The sequence below is a fragment of the Amblyraja radiata genome, chromosome 2, assembly GCF_010909765.2.
Source record: "Amblyraja radiata isolate CabotCenter1 chromosome 2, sAmbRad1.1.pri, whole genome shotgun sequence".
Classification (NCBI taxonomy): domain Eukaryota; kingdom Metazoa; phylum Chordata; class Chondrichthyes; order Rajiformes; family Rajidae; genus Amblyraja; species Amblyraja radiata.
The window spans coordinates 64,303,736-64,318,667 of record NC_045957.1 but is presented as its reverse complement, the minus strand read 5'-3'; the positions used below and the strand labels follow the sequence as shown (position 1 = coordinate 64,318,667).

General features: G+C 45.3%; 1 protein-coding gene across 2 annotated transcripts in view; it reads left to right on the top strand.

The window, feature by feature from the left end:
- Positions 1–3,339: 3,339 nt before the first annotated feature.
- Positions 3,340–14,932, top strand: part of LOC116990365 (apoptosis regulator Bcl-2-like) — a 147,060-nt gene continuing 135,467 nt past the window's right edge. Inside the window, exon 1 of one of the 2 annotated variants that reach the window (XM_033047963.1) lies at positions 3,340–4,845. In XM_033047963.1, the coding sequence (XP_032903854.1) occupies positions 4,396–4,845 (450 nt within the window). In that variant the 5' untranslated portion in view covers positions 3,340–4,395. The remainder of the gene's footprint in view (positions 4,846–14,932) is intronic. The other variant, XM_033047955.1, reaches the window with a different exon arrangement.

Here is a 14,932-nt window from a genome sequence, read left to right as displayed (position 1 = left end):
CATCTTAGATCTTATAGCTATATATCTCCATATAGACATTGATGATGACATTCGTAATTGTTTTCAGTGAATCAGTGTAACCTTTGGCTGTCTGAGGAAAACAGTGTTTGAAGATCAAGATCGAAAACTCAAAAAACAGATTTCATGCTCTACCAAGCAGCAGTAATCTCAGCCCTGCTGTATGCTTCTGAATTGGAAACTAGTTACAGCAGGCACCTGAAAACATGTCTTTAGTTTACTTTAGAGATACAGAATGGAAACAGGCCCTTTGGCTCAATAGACAATAGGTGCAACACTAGGCCATTCAGCCCTTCGAGCCAGCACCGCCATTCAATGAGATCATGGCTGATCATCCATAATAAGTGCCCCGTTCCTGCCTTCTCCCCATATCCCCTGACTCCACTATCTTTAAGCCCTATCTAGCTCTCTCTTAAAAGTATCCAGAGAACCCTCCACTGTCCTCTGAGGCAGAGAATTCCACAGACTCACAACTCTCTGCGTGAAGAAGTGTTTCCTCATCTCTAAATGGCTTACCCCTTATTCTTAAACTGTGGCCCCTGGTTCTGGACATCCCCAACAACGGAACATGTTTCCTGCCTCTCAGCATATGACAGTCCCACCATCCTTGTATTAACCTTGTAAACCTACGCTGCACTCCCTCAATAGCAAGAATGCCCTTCCCCAAAATAGGGGACCAAAACTGCACACAATACTCCAAATGTGGTCTCACTAGCACCCTGTACAACTGCAGAAGGACCTCTTTGCTCCCATACTCAACTCCTCTTGTTATGAAGGCCAACATGCAATTCGCTTTCTTCACTGCCTGCTGCACCTGCATGCTTACTTTCATTGACCAATGAACAAGGACCCCCAGATCCTGTTGTACTTCCCCTTTTCCCAACTTCTGAAAAGGACCCTTTAATTCCTACTCTTTGCTTCCTGTCTGCCAACCAGTTTTCTATCCATGTCAATACCCTACCCCCAATACCATGTGCTCTAATTTTTGCACACTGATCTCTTGTGTGGGACATTGTCAAAGGCTTTTTGAAAGTCCAGATACACCACAACCACTGGCTCTCCCTTATCCATTCTACTTGTTACATCTTGCCAATGTTGGGCGAGTCCAGAACCAGGGGCCACAGTCTTAGAATAAAGGGGAGGCCATTTAAGACTGAGGTGAGAAAAAACGTTTTCACCCAGAGTGTTGTGAATTTGTGAAATTCCCTGCCACAGAGGGCAGTGGAGGCCAAATCACTGGATGGATTTATGAGAGTTAGATAGAGCTCTAGGGGCTAGTGGAATCAAGGGATATGGGGAGAAGGCAGGCAGTGGTTATTGATTTGGGACGATCAGTCATGATCACAATGAATGGCGGTGCTGGCTTGAATGGCCGAATGGCCTCCTCCTGCACCTATTTTCTACGTTTCTATCTTCAAAAAATTCCAGATTAGTCAAGCATGATTTCCTCTTCATAAATCCATGCTGACTTTGACCGATCCTGTTACTGCTTTCCATATGCACAGCTATTACACCTTTAATAATTGACACAAGCATCTTCCCCACTACCGATGTAAGGTTAACTGGTCTATAATTTCTCAATTTCGCTCTCCCTTCTTTCTTAAAAAGTGGCTTAAACATTAGCTACCCTCCAGTCCACTGGAACTTATCTCGAGTCAAGAGAACGTTAGACAATGGTCACCAATGCATTATGCATCCACGATTTCTAGGTCCACCTCCATGAGTACTCTGGGATGCAGACCATCAGGCCTTGGGGATTTATCTGCCTTCAGTCCCAACAATTTATCTAAAGGGCTTGTCCCACTGTACGAGGTAATTCAAGAGCTCTCCCAAGTTTAAAAAAATCAAACTCGTGGTAAGTATGTAGAATGTACGTAGCGGGTACGCCGGAGCTCGGGACGTCTCTTAGCGGCTCGTAACGCTAACGGCAGGTACTCGGGAAACGCGGTAAGCTCGTGAAGATTTTTCAACATGTTGAAAAATGTCCACGAGACCCCTGAGTACTTGGGACGACAGATGGCATAATGGGCTAAGTGTTCGGCTGGCAACCGGAAGGTAGCCGGTTCAAATCCCGCTTGGAGTGCATACTGTCGTTGTGTCCTTGGGCAAGACACTTCACCCACCTTTGCCTGAGTGTGAATGTGTGTGAGTGATTGGTGGTGGTCGGAGGGGCCGTAGGCGCAGATTAGCAGCCACGCTTCCGTCAGTCTGCCCCAGGGCAGCTGTGGCTACAGAAGTAGCTCACCACCACCGAGTGTGACTGAGGAGTGTATGAATAATGCGATGTAAAGCGCCTTGAGTATCTAGAAAGGCGCTATATAAATCCCATCCATTATTATTATTATTACTTACGAGCGGCTATTACCATAATTCTCCGAGTTCGAATCAGGGGAAACTCGGGAGAACTCTTGAAATACAGTCTGAAGAAGGGTTTCGGCCCGAAACGTTGCCTATTTCCTTCGCTCCATAGATGCTGCTGCACCCGCTGAGTTTCTCCAGCATTTTGGTGTACCATCTTGAATTACCTCGTACAGTGGGACAGGCCCTTAACACCATTTCCTGACTAATGTGGATTCCCTTCAGTTCCTCCCTCCCACTAGTTCCTCGATGCCCTAGTATTGCTGAGAGATTGTTTGTATCTTCCTTAGTGAAGACAGAACCAAACGTTCTGGTTCAAGGCGTTCTGGAAGCAGCTGGTCAGGCAGCATCTCTGGAGAGAAAGAACAGGTGACGCCTCACCTCACTGAAGGATCTCGATCCGAAACGTCACCTATTCCTTTCTCCAGAGGTGCTGCCTGACCCCCTGAGTTACTCCAGCTTTTTGTGTCCATGCTTACACGTCTGTTGTGCTACTGCAAATTAGAATGCCATTGTTCCGTTTAGGGACATATGACAATAACACACTCTTGACTTTAAGCAGTCAGCAGCAGCTTTGAGAGAGAGATTTATGTTTAGGTATAAAGAATATGATTAGACCGCCTTCCACTTTGTTTTATGTTCAACCGTATCCAGAAAAATGCCAGCAAGAAAACCTAAAAGTTCAATCGGGAAATGTACTGGCAAATTCCACGATCGATGGAGCTTGTAGTTTGGGAACACGGCTTAAAATTTAATTATTCCCGAAACATAGGTTTGACTGGTAATCACAACGTGTATCTACTTGACCGCAAACTTCCTCATCCCCTCCCGCACGCCCGTCAAAATAATTGATTAATTCGTAATTTACACTCTAATCCTCTTCCTTTACTGCAACGGACCCTCACAGACAAGCGCCATATGTCCCAACTGCTGCTGAAGCAATTGTCGGTCGCCCGGAGGTGGCGAGGGGTGCAAGAGTGGCGGTCACACACTGGCGCCTCCCACACTCTGGCTGAGATTTTACTGAATGAACAGACTGCAACAGCGCGCTGACGCGCAGGAAATTGCGTGCCTTCTGGAGATGTAAGGTTTGGAAAATGAGAGATTAGCGATCGGTGCCGAGAGGGGGTTGAAGCGACGGCGGGACGGGTGCGCGATCCAGCCGCTCCGGGAGTGACTGCAATCCGCACGAGAACCCATTCCCTCCCGCAGCACCAGCACCAGCGGCCCGGGAACGGCGGGTCCGCGCTCTGCAAGGCGGCTGGGAAACGAAAATCAGAGTTGGTGCCGAGGGGGAGGGGGAGAACCCGAGGTCCCCGCCTGGATTGGCGGCATTTTGCAAACTGCAGCCCGGTGATCCAAGCGAGGGGCGTGGACTGGCCCCGAACTCCCGCCACTGACCCCGAGCAGCTCCCCTCCCCTCCCCGGGGGCTCTGACTCTCGCCGCTCCGCTCAATCCCCAGGGAGCGGCGGCGTTTGCAAGCCCGGCGCAACCAACATTGGGAAAGAGTGAGAAGAAATTCCCCTTCAGCGGCCGGAGTATAAACTCTCCACACCACGTCTGCCTGGGTCGGACGACTTCAGGCTGCTGACTTGGGTTCGCCCAATCGGGCACACTTAGGGAAAGTGTGTGTTTTATTATTTTTGAAAGAGGAGCCATTTGCAGGGAGCCGAAGACGGAACTTTCCACTGGCGGCTAAAGGAGGACGGGTTAAAACCACCACTTTCAGCACAGTTGGTTGAAGGACGGGAGTTTATTTGGAAAACAATTTAAGAAGCCCTCCAGACAGAAGACGAGCATGTTAGGAGGAATTGAAATATATTTGAGCAAGGTGTGAGGAGGCGGGTAGCTGCCAAATTAACAGCCGAGGAGAGCGCACCTCCCTCCCTCCCTGTAGGTGTGGATTTGGAAGGTGTTTTCCGAGGATGTACCGCAGCTGTTTGTGAATTGTACACATTGACATTGGATTGTGATTAGCGCCGTAGCCAGCAGCACCGTTTCCCGTTTCCCGACCGAAGATGTACAGCAGCCGAGACCTGGTTTGTCATTACCTGTACTACCGGCTGTCCCGGCACGGCTACGTGTGGGAGGAACACCTGGACACCCCGACCGTGGGCAACGGTGCCCGCCGGCCCCCCGCTGCTGCAACTGATAAGGCTCACCGTGTCCTGCGGGAGGTGGGCGACAGCTTCGAGCGCCAGTACCAGCAGGAGTTCGCCGACATCGCGCTACAAATACGCTTCGAGCCCGACACCGCCCGCCACCGCTTCGATGCAGTGGCCGAGGAGCTGTTCCGCGACGGGGTCAACTGGGGCCGAGTGGTGGCTTTCTTCGTGTTCGGTGGCACCTTGTGCGTGGAGAGCATCAAGAGGCGGGACATGGCAGCGCTGGTCGACAGCATTGCCGCCTGGATGACCGCTTACCTTGACAGCAGCCTGACCGACTGGATCCGCGCCAATGGAGACTGGGTAGGTGGGAGAGGGTGGCAGGCAGCCCCGGGCTGGGCTTAGCTCACACATCATGGAAACAGGCCACCCGGTCTAACTTGCCCACGCCGACCTACATGCCCCATCTACCCACGTTTGGCCCATATTCCTCTAAACCTTTCATATCCATGTACCTGTCCAAACTTATATTAAATAATGTTATAGTACCTGCCTCAACTACCTCATCTGGCAGCTAGTTCCATTTACTTAACAACCAATGTGTGTGGGGGGAGAAGTTGTCTTTCTGGCTCTTATTAAATCTTTCCTCTCGCCTTAAGCAATGGCTTGTGGGGACTTTGGGGTTGTCTCTACCTCCGCACCCGGACACCCACCTGTCTGTCTGTCTGTCTGCCTTCTCTCCGGGTTTATGTGCTGACCACATACCATCCTATTTCTATCATCCACCTGCGCTGTAACATGTTCATTCCATTCCTGTCCTGTCCACGTATACCTTCCACACACGTGCGCTGCTCTTTCATTCATATACTTTACGTTTGCCTGGCCACGGTCTCCCCCCCTTCCCACCCAAAATGATTGTGCCGGAGTGGAGGGGGTTATGGACGGTTTACAAATCACATATCTGTTTTTTATCTATCTCTGGACATCTACTTCAATTCAAATTATTGTTGCACGTTATTATGCTGCCAGCCTTGTAGATCCTTCTTCTGGATCTTTAGGTTACTTTGTTGTATTCTACTTTGTGATCACACCGACTACTTTTATTCTTGGCTAGTTTTTCGTTTTTATGTAAAATGCATTGAAGGCATGGAATATGTTCCTATTAGAGTTTGAGTTTATGTCTCCGATAGACAGCAACATTAGCTTGTATCATTCTTTACTGCACAAACTGTTAAAGTTGGAATGATAATCTCATTTATTATACATAAAGATTAGATTAAGCTAGTTTATTATCATATACATCCGAGCGCAAATACATTCTTCGTTTTCGTGAAGCTCCCAGAGTAAACAGTATGCATACAGTATATAATCACTGTACTACATAAATACAGGAATTAGTGTAATACAGCCTAATGGTGCAAGAATCTAGTGCTAAATCTACATAGTGCAAAGAATTATTATAAACACTATAATGGAATAACTGAATGAGGTAGAGTAATAAGAGTTTATTCTGGTGTTTGTGGTCAGCAAGATGTGATATAAAGATCAGATTTCATAAAAATGCGTTCAGCAAGATGTGATATAACAGAAATTGACACCAGTTTACATTCCAAGAATCTTTCCAGGATTTTGTCTGACCTATGCATGTTATCTGTGGAAAAGGCTGAATAGTAATTTTGACACGATAGCAGCAAGTGGCTCAATTGTTTTGTCAGTGGTCTGCTCTCATGGTCAAGTGTATTTTGAACAATGTTACTGTGATGAAATTATCTTTTCATTGGTCTTTCTCTAATAGAAATATGCTTTAAAAGTTTAATTAAAATACTATTTCTCACTTAATTTTAATTGCATGTAATTGTTGTTAAGCCAGCATTATGTCTGTTCACGGCATTATTTTGATCAACAACATCTGTGCTTTTGGAGATTAGTGTTTTCCTCTTTACCATCTCAGCATAACCATCTCTTGTGTGACCCTTTGGTTCACTCCTTTCTACATCAAGACATCTGTCTGCAATAGATATTTTGTATAAGATCTTGTTTACTTGTTATCCTGTATTAAAGTGTTTTGCCTTTGAATTCAAAGTAAACCCCCGTTGAATCAATCGTGTCCATGTTATGACACATCGGGACATTGGAGTTTTTGCGTGTTTAATTTCAGTTTCAGAACCAACCGTTGATTAGTTTCAAGGTTTTGGTATTAAACATTAAGTTTACTTCTGATTCACTTACAGAGCAACATTGTTTTGAGCTCCTTTAAAACTCCTTTAAGATAAGAAAAGTTGACCATATATCTCACATACTATTGAATAATTGGTTGCCTACTCCATTTGTGAACTAGACTAGATTGAACAAAGTTTAATTTAATTTGCATGATTTCTAAATGATTTTTCTCCCTTGTACATAATTCTAAAAACATTACATTTAAAGATTAGGGATCAAAAAGTGATTGATCAGAACAATAGAATTTGCTGTTTGGCATGGAATCTACTGAGGCTTCATCCAATTCCAGTTCACCTAAGTGCGGGTAGATAATTACATCTAGTAGTTTTTAATTGAACAAATTAATTCACTCTAAAGATCTTTTTGTTCTGTGTTGATTTGGGAGATGCTTAAATTGAATACAAAGTTATCTAGTTTTAGTTTATTATTGTCATGTGTACCAAGTTACAGTGAAAAGCTTTTGTTTGTGTGCTATCTAGTCAAAGACAATACAGTACATAATGGTTGATAGAATTTAATAACGAGAAATGTGAAGTGTTGTATTTTAGGTGCACTAATGGGCAGAACCAACATTGTGAACGCTTGGGCTCTGGAGAGTGTTGTCGAGCAGAGAGATCTAGGAGTACAGGTGCATAGCATGGTGAAAGTGGCATCACAGGTAGATAGGGTAGTCAAAAAGACTTTTGGCACATTAATAATAATAATAATAAATTTTATATTTAATGGGCGCCTTTCATACAAAATCTCAAGGACACCTTACATAGTAATCGGAATAAAAACATATAATCGGAGTAAAACAAGCAATTAAAGACATCACAATGACACAAATTAAAAACAGAATTCAATCACATTGACCTTCATCAGTCAGAGCATTGAGTATAGAAGTTGTGAGGTCATGTTGCAGTTATATAAAATGTTGGTGAGGCTGCATTTTGTGTTGATTAGTGGGCACCATGTTATAGGAAAGATGTTGTCAAGCTGAGAAGGTTTACGAGGATATTACCAGGACTCGAGGGCCTGAGCTGGAGGGAGAGGTTGAGCAGGGTAGGATTCTATTCATTGGAGCACAGGAGGATGAGGGGTGATCTTTTAAAGGTGTACTAGACTAAGTGCGGACCCGTTAGGCCCGTTACCCCTACCCAATATTCCACCACTCACCCATAACTCCCAACTGCGCTGATGCGGCTGACATTTTTAAAGTTTAAAATGACAATAACTTGTAAAATATAAGATCAATGTGAATGTCACTCTCCCTCTTAGGTCCCCTATTCCCCTCTTCCATTATCCTCCCTCTCTCCACCCGCCCCCTCCCCTCCTCCATTACCATGCCATCCCTCTCCTTTCCCCAACCCTCAGTCCCTCACTCCATACCCCCTCTCCCCTCCTTACCCCCTCCTCTCTCTTTATCACCCTGTACCCCCACTCCTGACCTCCCGCCTATCCCACCCCCCACAATGAAAATTGCGATGTTCTTTAAAAATGGAATTCTCAATGAAAATCGCATTTTTTTTCTTTGAAAAAGCGAAAACTTGTAAAATATAACATAAATCCGAACAAAACTTGTCTCTTTTACACCACAGGACAATGGTGAATAAGGTGGGCCAAAAATGGTGGCGCTACCGTGTACCGTTTTGGTGGGGGTTTGAAACATCACGCACACATACGCATACAAACAAACAAACAAGAGAGTTTTAGTAATCTACTGGACTAAGTGGGTTCCAGTCAGACGGGAGGCCTGGTCCCCAAACGCAACCCATTCCCCAACGCAATATTCCACCACTCACCCATTCTTCACATTGTGTTTTTTTTGATTTTGTGTCTTTGGAGCGATTTCTATCTTTAATTTGTGTATTGATGATGTCCTTATTATTTATTTTTCTCCGACTTTATGTTTTTTTTCTCTTCTGTTTAATCTTTGTAAGGTGACCTTGAGATTTGAAAGGCACCCGAAAATAAAATTTATTATTATTATTATTATTCCTCTATTGTGGGGGGGGGAGGAGTGTGTGGACGGGGGGGGGGGGGTTGTGGGCAGGGAGAGTGTGTGTGGGCAGGGAGAGTGTGCGTGAGCAGGGGGAGTGTGCGTGGGCAGGGGGAGTGTGCGTGGGCAGGGGGAGTGTGCGTGGGCAGGGGGAGTGTGCGTGGGCAGGGGGAGTGTGTGTGGGCAGGGAGAGTGTGCATGGGCAGGGGAGATTGTGGGAAGATGGTGTGGGCGGGGGGGATGGGCGGGTGGGTTGTGGGGGGAGGGGCGTGTTTGGGCGGGTTGATTGTGTGGGGAGAGGGGTGTGTGGGGGGAAGAGAGCTTGGAGAAAAGACGGGGAAGAGCATGGGGGAGAGGGGGTTATCATGGGGTATGGGGGCAGGAGCCAGCGAGGGGGATCAGAGTGGAAGGGGCTGGAGCTGGCGGTGCAATGGGGACTCACAGCGGGCGCTGGTCGTTCTCCTCTGCCGGGATCAGTCTCCACTTTGCATTTGGCATGATGCCTTATTGCAGCCTTTTGTTTTGATATTAAAGACTTTCATGAACCTGTTCCATAGAAATATGTGGACAAATGCAAGAATGCCTAGGTTGCCTATTTTTTGCATTCAATGTGATAGCTATGAAGCAGAATATTCTGCACAGAGGGTGGTTATTTACACGTGCAAACCGCAACGTGTGTAGTAATATTTATTGGCTAATCTTCTTGTAATGTTGATCAAAGAACACTAATTAGTGCAAAAATGAAAAACAAAAAGTTTGAATCCTGTTCTCTTCGACTCTAGTTGTTGTGTTTAATTGTGAATGTTTACTTTAACTTAGTTGTGGTGGTTTGTATTTTTGCTGTGGATAAAGTGTAGAAAGAGCATTATTTGTAGTGTGGCAATAAACACTAGAACACTTGAGGACAACCATTAAAGGAGCATTGAAATTATTGGAGACTGAATATATTACCATCATGCTCTTCTTCAGAAGCAGGAACAAAATAATTAGTAGCATAATGTTTGAGTTACAGAGTCAAATAACACAGAAACATGCTAACGTTGTTCCCATTATTCTTCATTTGGTCTGTCTGTATTCCTTTCCCTTCCATGTACCTGTTCGAATACTGTGATTTTACTTCGGAGTCACGTGAGTGACTACGTGAAGAACCCGCCAGGACGCATGCGTGTCATATAGCTTTACGCATTGCGAAACGACAGACGGGGTGGAACGACGTTCCCCCACAGCGGTAAATTTGAAACCGCGACCGACAGGTAAGTGAATTACTCTGCGGTCATATTTTGTTTCCCGCGCTGTTTTTTACAGGGGGAAACTGGACAACAATAGAGTCCACAAGGGCTGCATCTAAAGCTGGCTGGGGAGGACCGCGGAGTTGCGGGCAGCCAGCAGCAGCTGAAGGCACCAGCATCACCATGAATGGGATCAGCTGCGCCCGACTTAGCACCCGCGCCAGCCAGATCAACACCACGGCCGGGCTGGAAGGCTACACAGATCAGAGCCATTGACTCTGACAAGTTCAAACGGCCAGCGAGGGGAGCATTCCCCTGCAGCGGCAAGTTTTTAAAACCAAGACCGACAGGTAAGGGAATTACTGCGGTCGTGTTTGTTTCCCGTGTCTGTTTCTTACAGGGGGAAACTATGGACAAGAGTCCACAAGGGCTGCACTGGCTGGGGAAACCGCGGAGTTGCGGGCAGCCAGCAGCAGCTAAAGGCACCAGCATCACCGTGAGTGGGATCAGCTGTGCCCGACGTGGCACCCGCACCGGCCAGATCAACACCACGGCCGGGCAGGAAGACTACACAGACAGAACCGTTGACTCTGACAAGTCAAAACGGCAGGCGGGGGGGAGTATTCCCCTGCAGTGGCAGGTTTTTTAAAACAAAGACCGACAGGTAAGGGAATAACTGCGGTCATGCTTTGTTTCCCGTGCTGGTTTTCACAGGGGGAAATTATGGACAGGAGTCCACAAGGGCTGCACTGGCTGGGAAGAACTACGGAGTTGCCGACAGCCAGCAGCGGCTGACGGCACCAGATCACTGTTAGTGGGATCAGCTGTGCCCGACTTGGCTGACAAGTCGAACTGCAAAGAAATGCCGCGGGGACCAGCGTTACTGGGGCCAAATGGAGCGGCTTATGGAGCACATGCTCCACTGTGACATACTCTGGGAGATGGAGTCTAGTCACAATGGGTATATAATACACCCATGGCAGCACCTTATCAGGGCTGCACAGTGCATCTCCCTCGACAGAGGGGAGTACTGGGAGCCAATTCTGGGCTGGCTCTGAAGAGGGGTTTTGCTGAAGGAAGAAATCTGTGTGCAGGGGGTGCAAGAACAAGGAAACCTGGAAAAGGAGTCCAAGTTTGTACATCTAAAAACAACTACAGGAACATGGCTGTAATAGACACTACTGCCAAATATTTGGCACCGGAAAATGGGTATCCCTCAAAAATTTCCCACGGTGAACAGTTACATCTGAAAACACATTGGAACGGGAGTATGAGATTAATAGTCTCAGGAGAACGCCATCCGCCCAGCTTTAAACCCTAAATTTGCAGAGCTGTGCAGACCTGGAGGGATTAAACCACCAATATTACTACTTGGTTCAGGGATATACAATTGAGTTTGTGCACAAAATTTCCCGGTTCAGCACGTACCGAACTGAACGTTCGTGCCTTCACGATAAGAAAAACTGGAAGCGCATGCTGAACTGGAGAGGCTAGATGCTAGGGAATCATGGGGAAATCCCAACACGACTTTGTAATTCGTGTCAATATCTTTACGAAAAACAAAAAGACGTGGTTACCAATCATTCAGGTCTGACAAACCTGAATACATTGTGCAGTAAATTCATTCGAAATTGGAAACCTTTGTTACTGCCAAACAATTGATTCCATAGGCTACTTTATGGATTGCATCCATTAAAAGATGTTTACTATACGGTGCCTATGCGGAAGGATTATAGACGTTATTAATTCTAAGCTAACACCTTCCACCACTAAGGACTACTTGGGGTTCACCTTTGACTTAGTCTACATGTGGGTAACTTATTAAAGGAAGGTACAGACTTAACTGAGGCCAACAACCTCATTGACATCAGTAAACCACCTATTCGACTGGTAGCAAGGGTAATTGGCAATACTGTGGCCTTTCCAGCCACACTGTTTGACCTTTGTATTACCAATAATTACAAGGACAAAGGTATAAGCACTTAAAATCTATACTGGTCATGTGTAGAGACCAATGAGGCTACCAATCTAAGTAATCACGGAATTACAATGATAGGGGAAATATTGGGCATTGTTTAAACCCTATCATTGTCAGCAACCATTCAGTGGTGCTACAAACTGATGCCAGTGTTCATGGTTGGCGTGTTACTAACCCCATCTCTAGTTGTGGATATAGATGGGATGCACAAGAAGCATCATTGCTTCAGATACATGTCATAAACTACTTGGAAATGTTGGGTGCGTTCTATTGACTAAAATCATACTGTTCAGAAATGCATCACCTGCATGTTAGACTACAGATTGATAACACCACCATGGTGACATATACTAACTACATGGGTGGAATCAAATCGGTATCATGTGATAATCCGGCTAACACAATTTGGCAATGGTGTATTCAGAAAAACATTTGAATATCAGCTAGTTACCTACCAGGTAACCTCAAATTTAGTGGCAGACACGAGGTCACGCAAATTCATGACAAACATCGAATGGATGTTGGACCGCAAAGTGTTTGCTGATATTGTAGCATGATATGAAACACCAGAGATTGATCTATTGCATCTCGGCTTAATCACCAGTTGCCTATCTGTGTTTCTTGGGAATCAGACTGGGGCATCAGCGATGGATGCCTTCTCGCTGCATTGGGGGGGGGGGGGGGGAATTGTTCTTTCTATGCATTCCCTCCTTTCTGCCTCATCAGTCGGGTATTACGCAAAATACAACTAAACATGGCTCTCCGTTCCGAAATAACCAGATTGTTGGTTCATCCCGTAACGGGCGGGAAAATCATCCCTACCATAATAGGACAAATGTGTTCGTCAACAGAATCTTAAGTAACCATTTCCGGACCTGGGACTAACGAACCGAACAATGAACATATACAGCGGCTCACAGGCAGTCCACGAAGAAACTATATCGGGTCCACATCAGGAAGTGGGAAATATTGTTCTAGGAACAACATCACTACTGTACGACGAACAAAACGTCTGTTCTGGAATTCCTGGCAGGCCTCCATTATGATGAGGGGCTCAGTTACAGTGCCATTAACAGCGCCAGAAGTGCCCTTTCAGCATATCTATGACGAGGATCAGATCGTCATTCTGTTGGGACTCACCCCCTGGTAACCAAACTTATGAGGGGAATTTTTTAATATCAATCCCCCAAGAACCAGGTACTCTCAAATATGGGATGTGAGTATTGTCCTAACGTTGCTAAGGAACTGGTCTCCAGCAACAGCTCTGTACCTGCAAAAACTGACGCATAAAACAGTCATGCTGATGGCTTTGGTCACAGCACAAAGGGTACAGTCTTTACATAAGTATAACTTTTCATGTTCACGAATTAGTCAAACAGAACAGACCGGGACCATCAGGCCTCAAAATAGAATTTGGGGCTTACCCTATAGATGATCGTCTCTGTATAATAAGACATTTATTGTTATATATGGAGAACACCAAAAACATCAGAGGCTATGAGATGGCACTACTAATCAGCCACAAGCAACCCCACAAAAAAGTGTTGGTTCAAACTATTTCCAGATGGCTGAAACAGGTTTTAACAACAGCTGGAGCGGATACTAACATATTCAAATCTCATTCCACCAGGGCTGCAGCTACATCGGCAGCTATGGAGTTGGACGTACCGATGGACCAAATCCTGGAGACAGCAGGATGGTCAAGGGAAAAAACGTTCCAACAATTCTACCATAAACCAGTGGTTCAACCTGGAACTTTTGCAGAATCAATTTTAAGTTCTGTAATATGATTTCACCCCATGAAATAGGGGCTATAATTTGTTGTTAATAACTTTATCATGGATTTCAATGTCGGATTCATGTTTAAACATGTTAACACAATTCCTCCCTTAGTCAATTAAGGCAGATGTGATGCATGGACTCGTTTCCACGGCATGAAATCACAGAGCTTTGAAATCTTCACGTAGTCACTCACGTGACTCCGAAGTAAAATAGTAAGATTAAACGAGAACTTACCAGTTTGAAGTTTGATCGTTATTTTATGAGGAGTAACGTTGAGGGATTACGTGCCCTCCGCTCCCACCCTTGATCATACAGTTCAACTGGTATCCTCTTCTCTAATCTTACTATGTTCAGTCATTACTGTTATCTGTGATTTCACACCGCTGCTTTGAAGAATGACACGCATGCGTCCTGGCGGGTTCTTCACGTAATCCCTCAACGTTACTCCTCATAAAATAACGATCAAACTTCGAACTGGTGAATTCTCATTTAATCTTACTATTTTACCTGCCTCTATCACTTCCTCTGGCACCTTGTTCCATTTACCAGGTGAAAGTAAATCCAAAGGGTTTCTACAGCTATATTAATAGCAAAAGGATAACGAGGGATAAAATTGGTCCATTAGAGAGTAAGAGTGGACAGCTATCTGCAGAGCCAAAGGAGATGGGGAAGATATTGAACAATTTCTTTTCTTCGGTATTCACCAAGGAGAAGGATATTGAATTATGTGAGGTAAGGGAAACAAGTAGAGTAACTATGGAAACTATGAGATTCAAAGAAGAGGAAGTACTGACACTTTTGAGAAATATAAAAGTGGATATGTCTCCAGGTCCTGAAAGGATATTCCCTAGGACATTGAGGGAAGTTAGTGTAGAAATAGCAGGGGCTATGACAGAAATATTTCAAATGTCATTAGAAACGGGAATAGTGCCGGAGGATTGGCGTACTGCGCATGTTGTTCCATTGTTTAAAAAGGGGTCTAAGAGTAAACCTAGCAATTATAGAGCAGTTAGTTTGACGTTAGTGGTGGGCAAATTAATGGAAAGGATACTTAGAGATAATATATATAAGCATCTGGATAAACAGGGTCTGATTAGGAACAGTCAACATGGATTTGTGCCTGGAAGGTCATGTTTGACTAATCTTGAATTTTTTTAAGAGGTTACTCGGGAAATTGATGAGGGTAAAGCAGTGGATGTTGTATATATGGACTTCAGCAAGGCCTTTGACAAGGTTCCTCACGGAAGGTTGGTTAAGAAG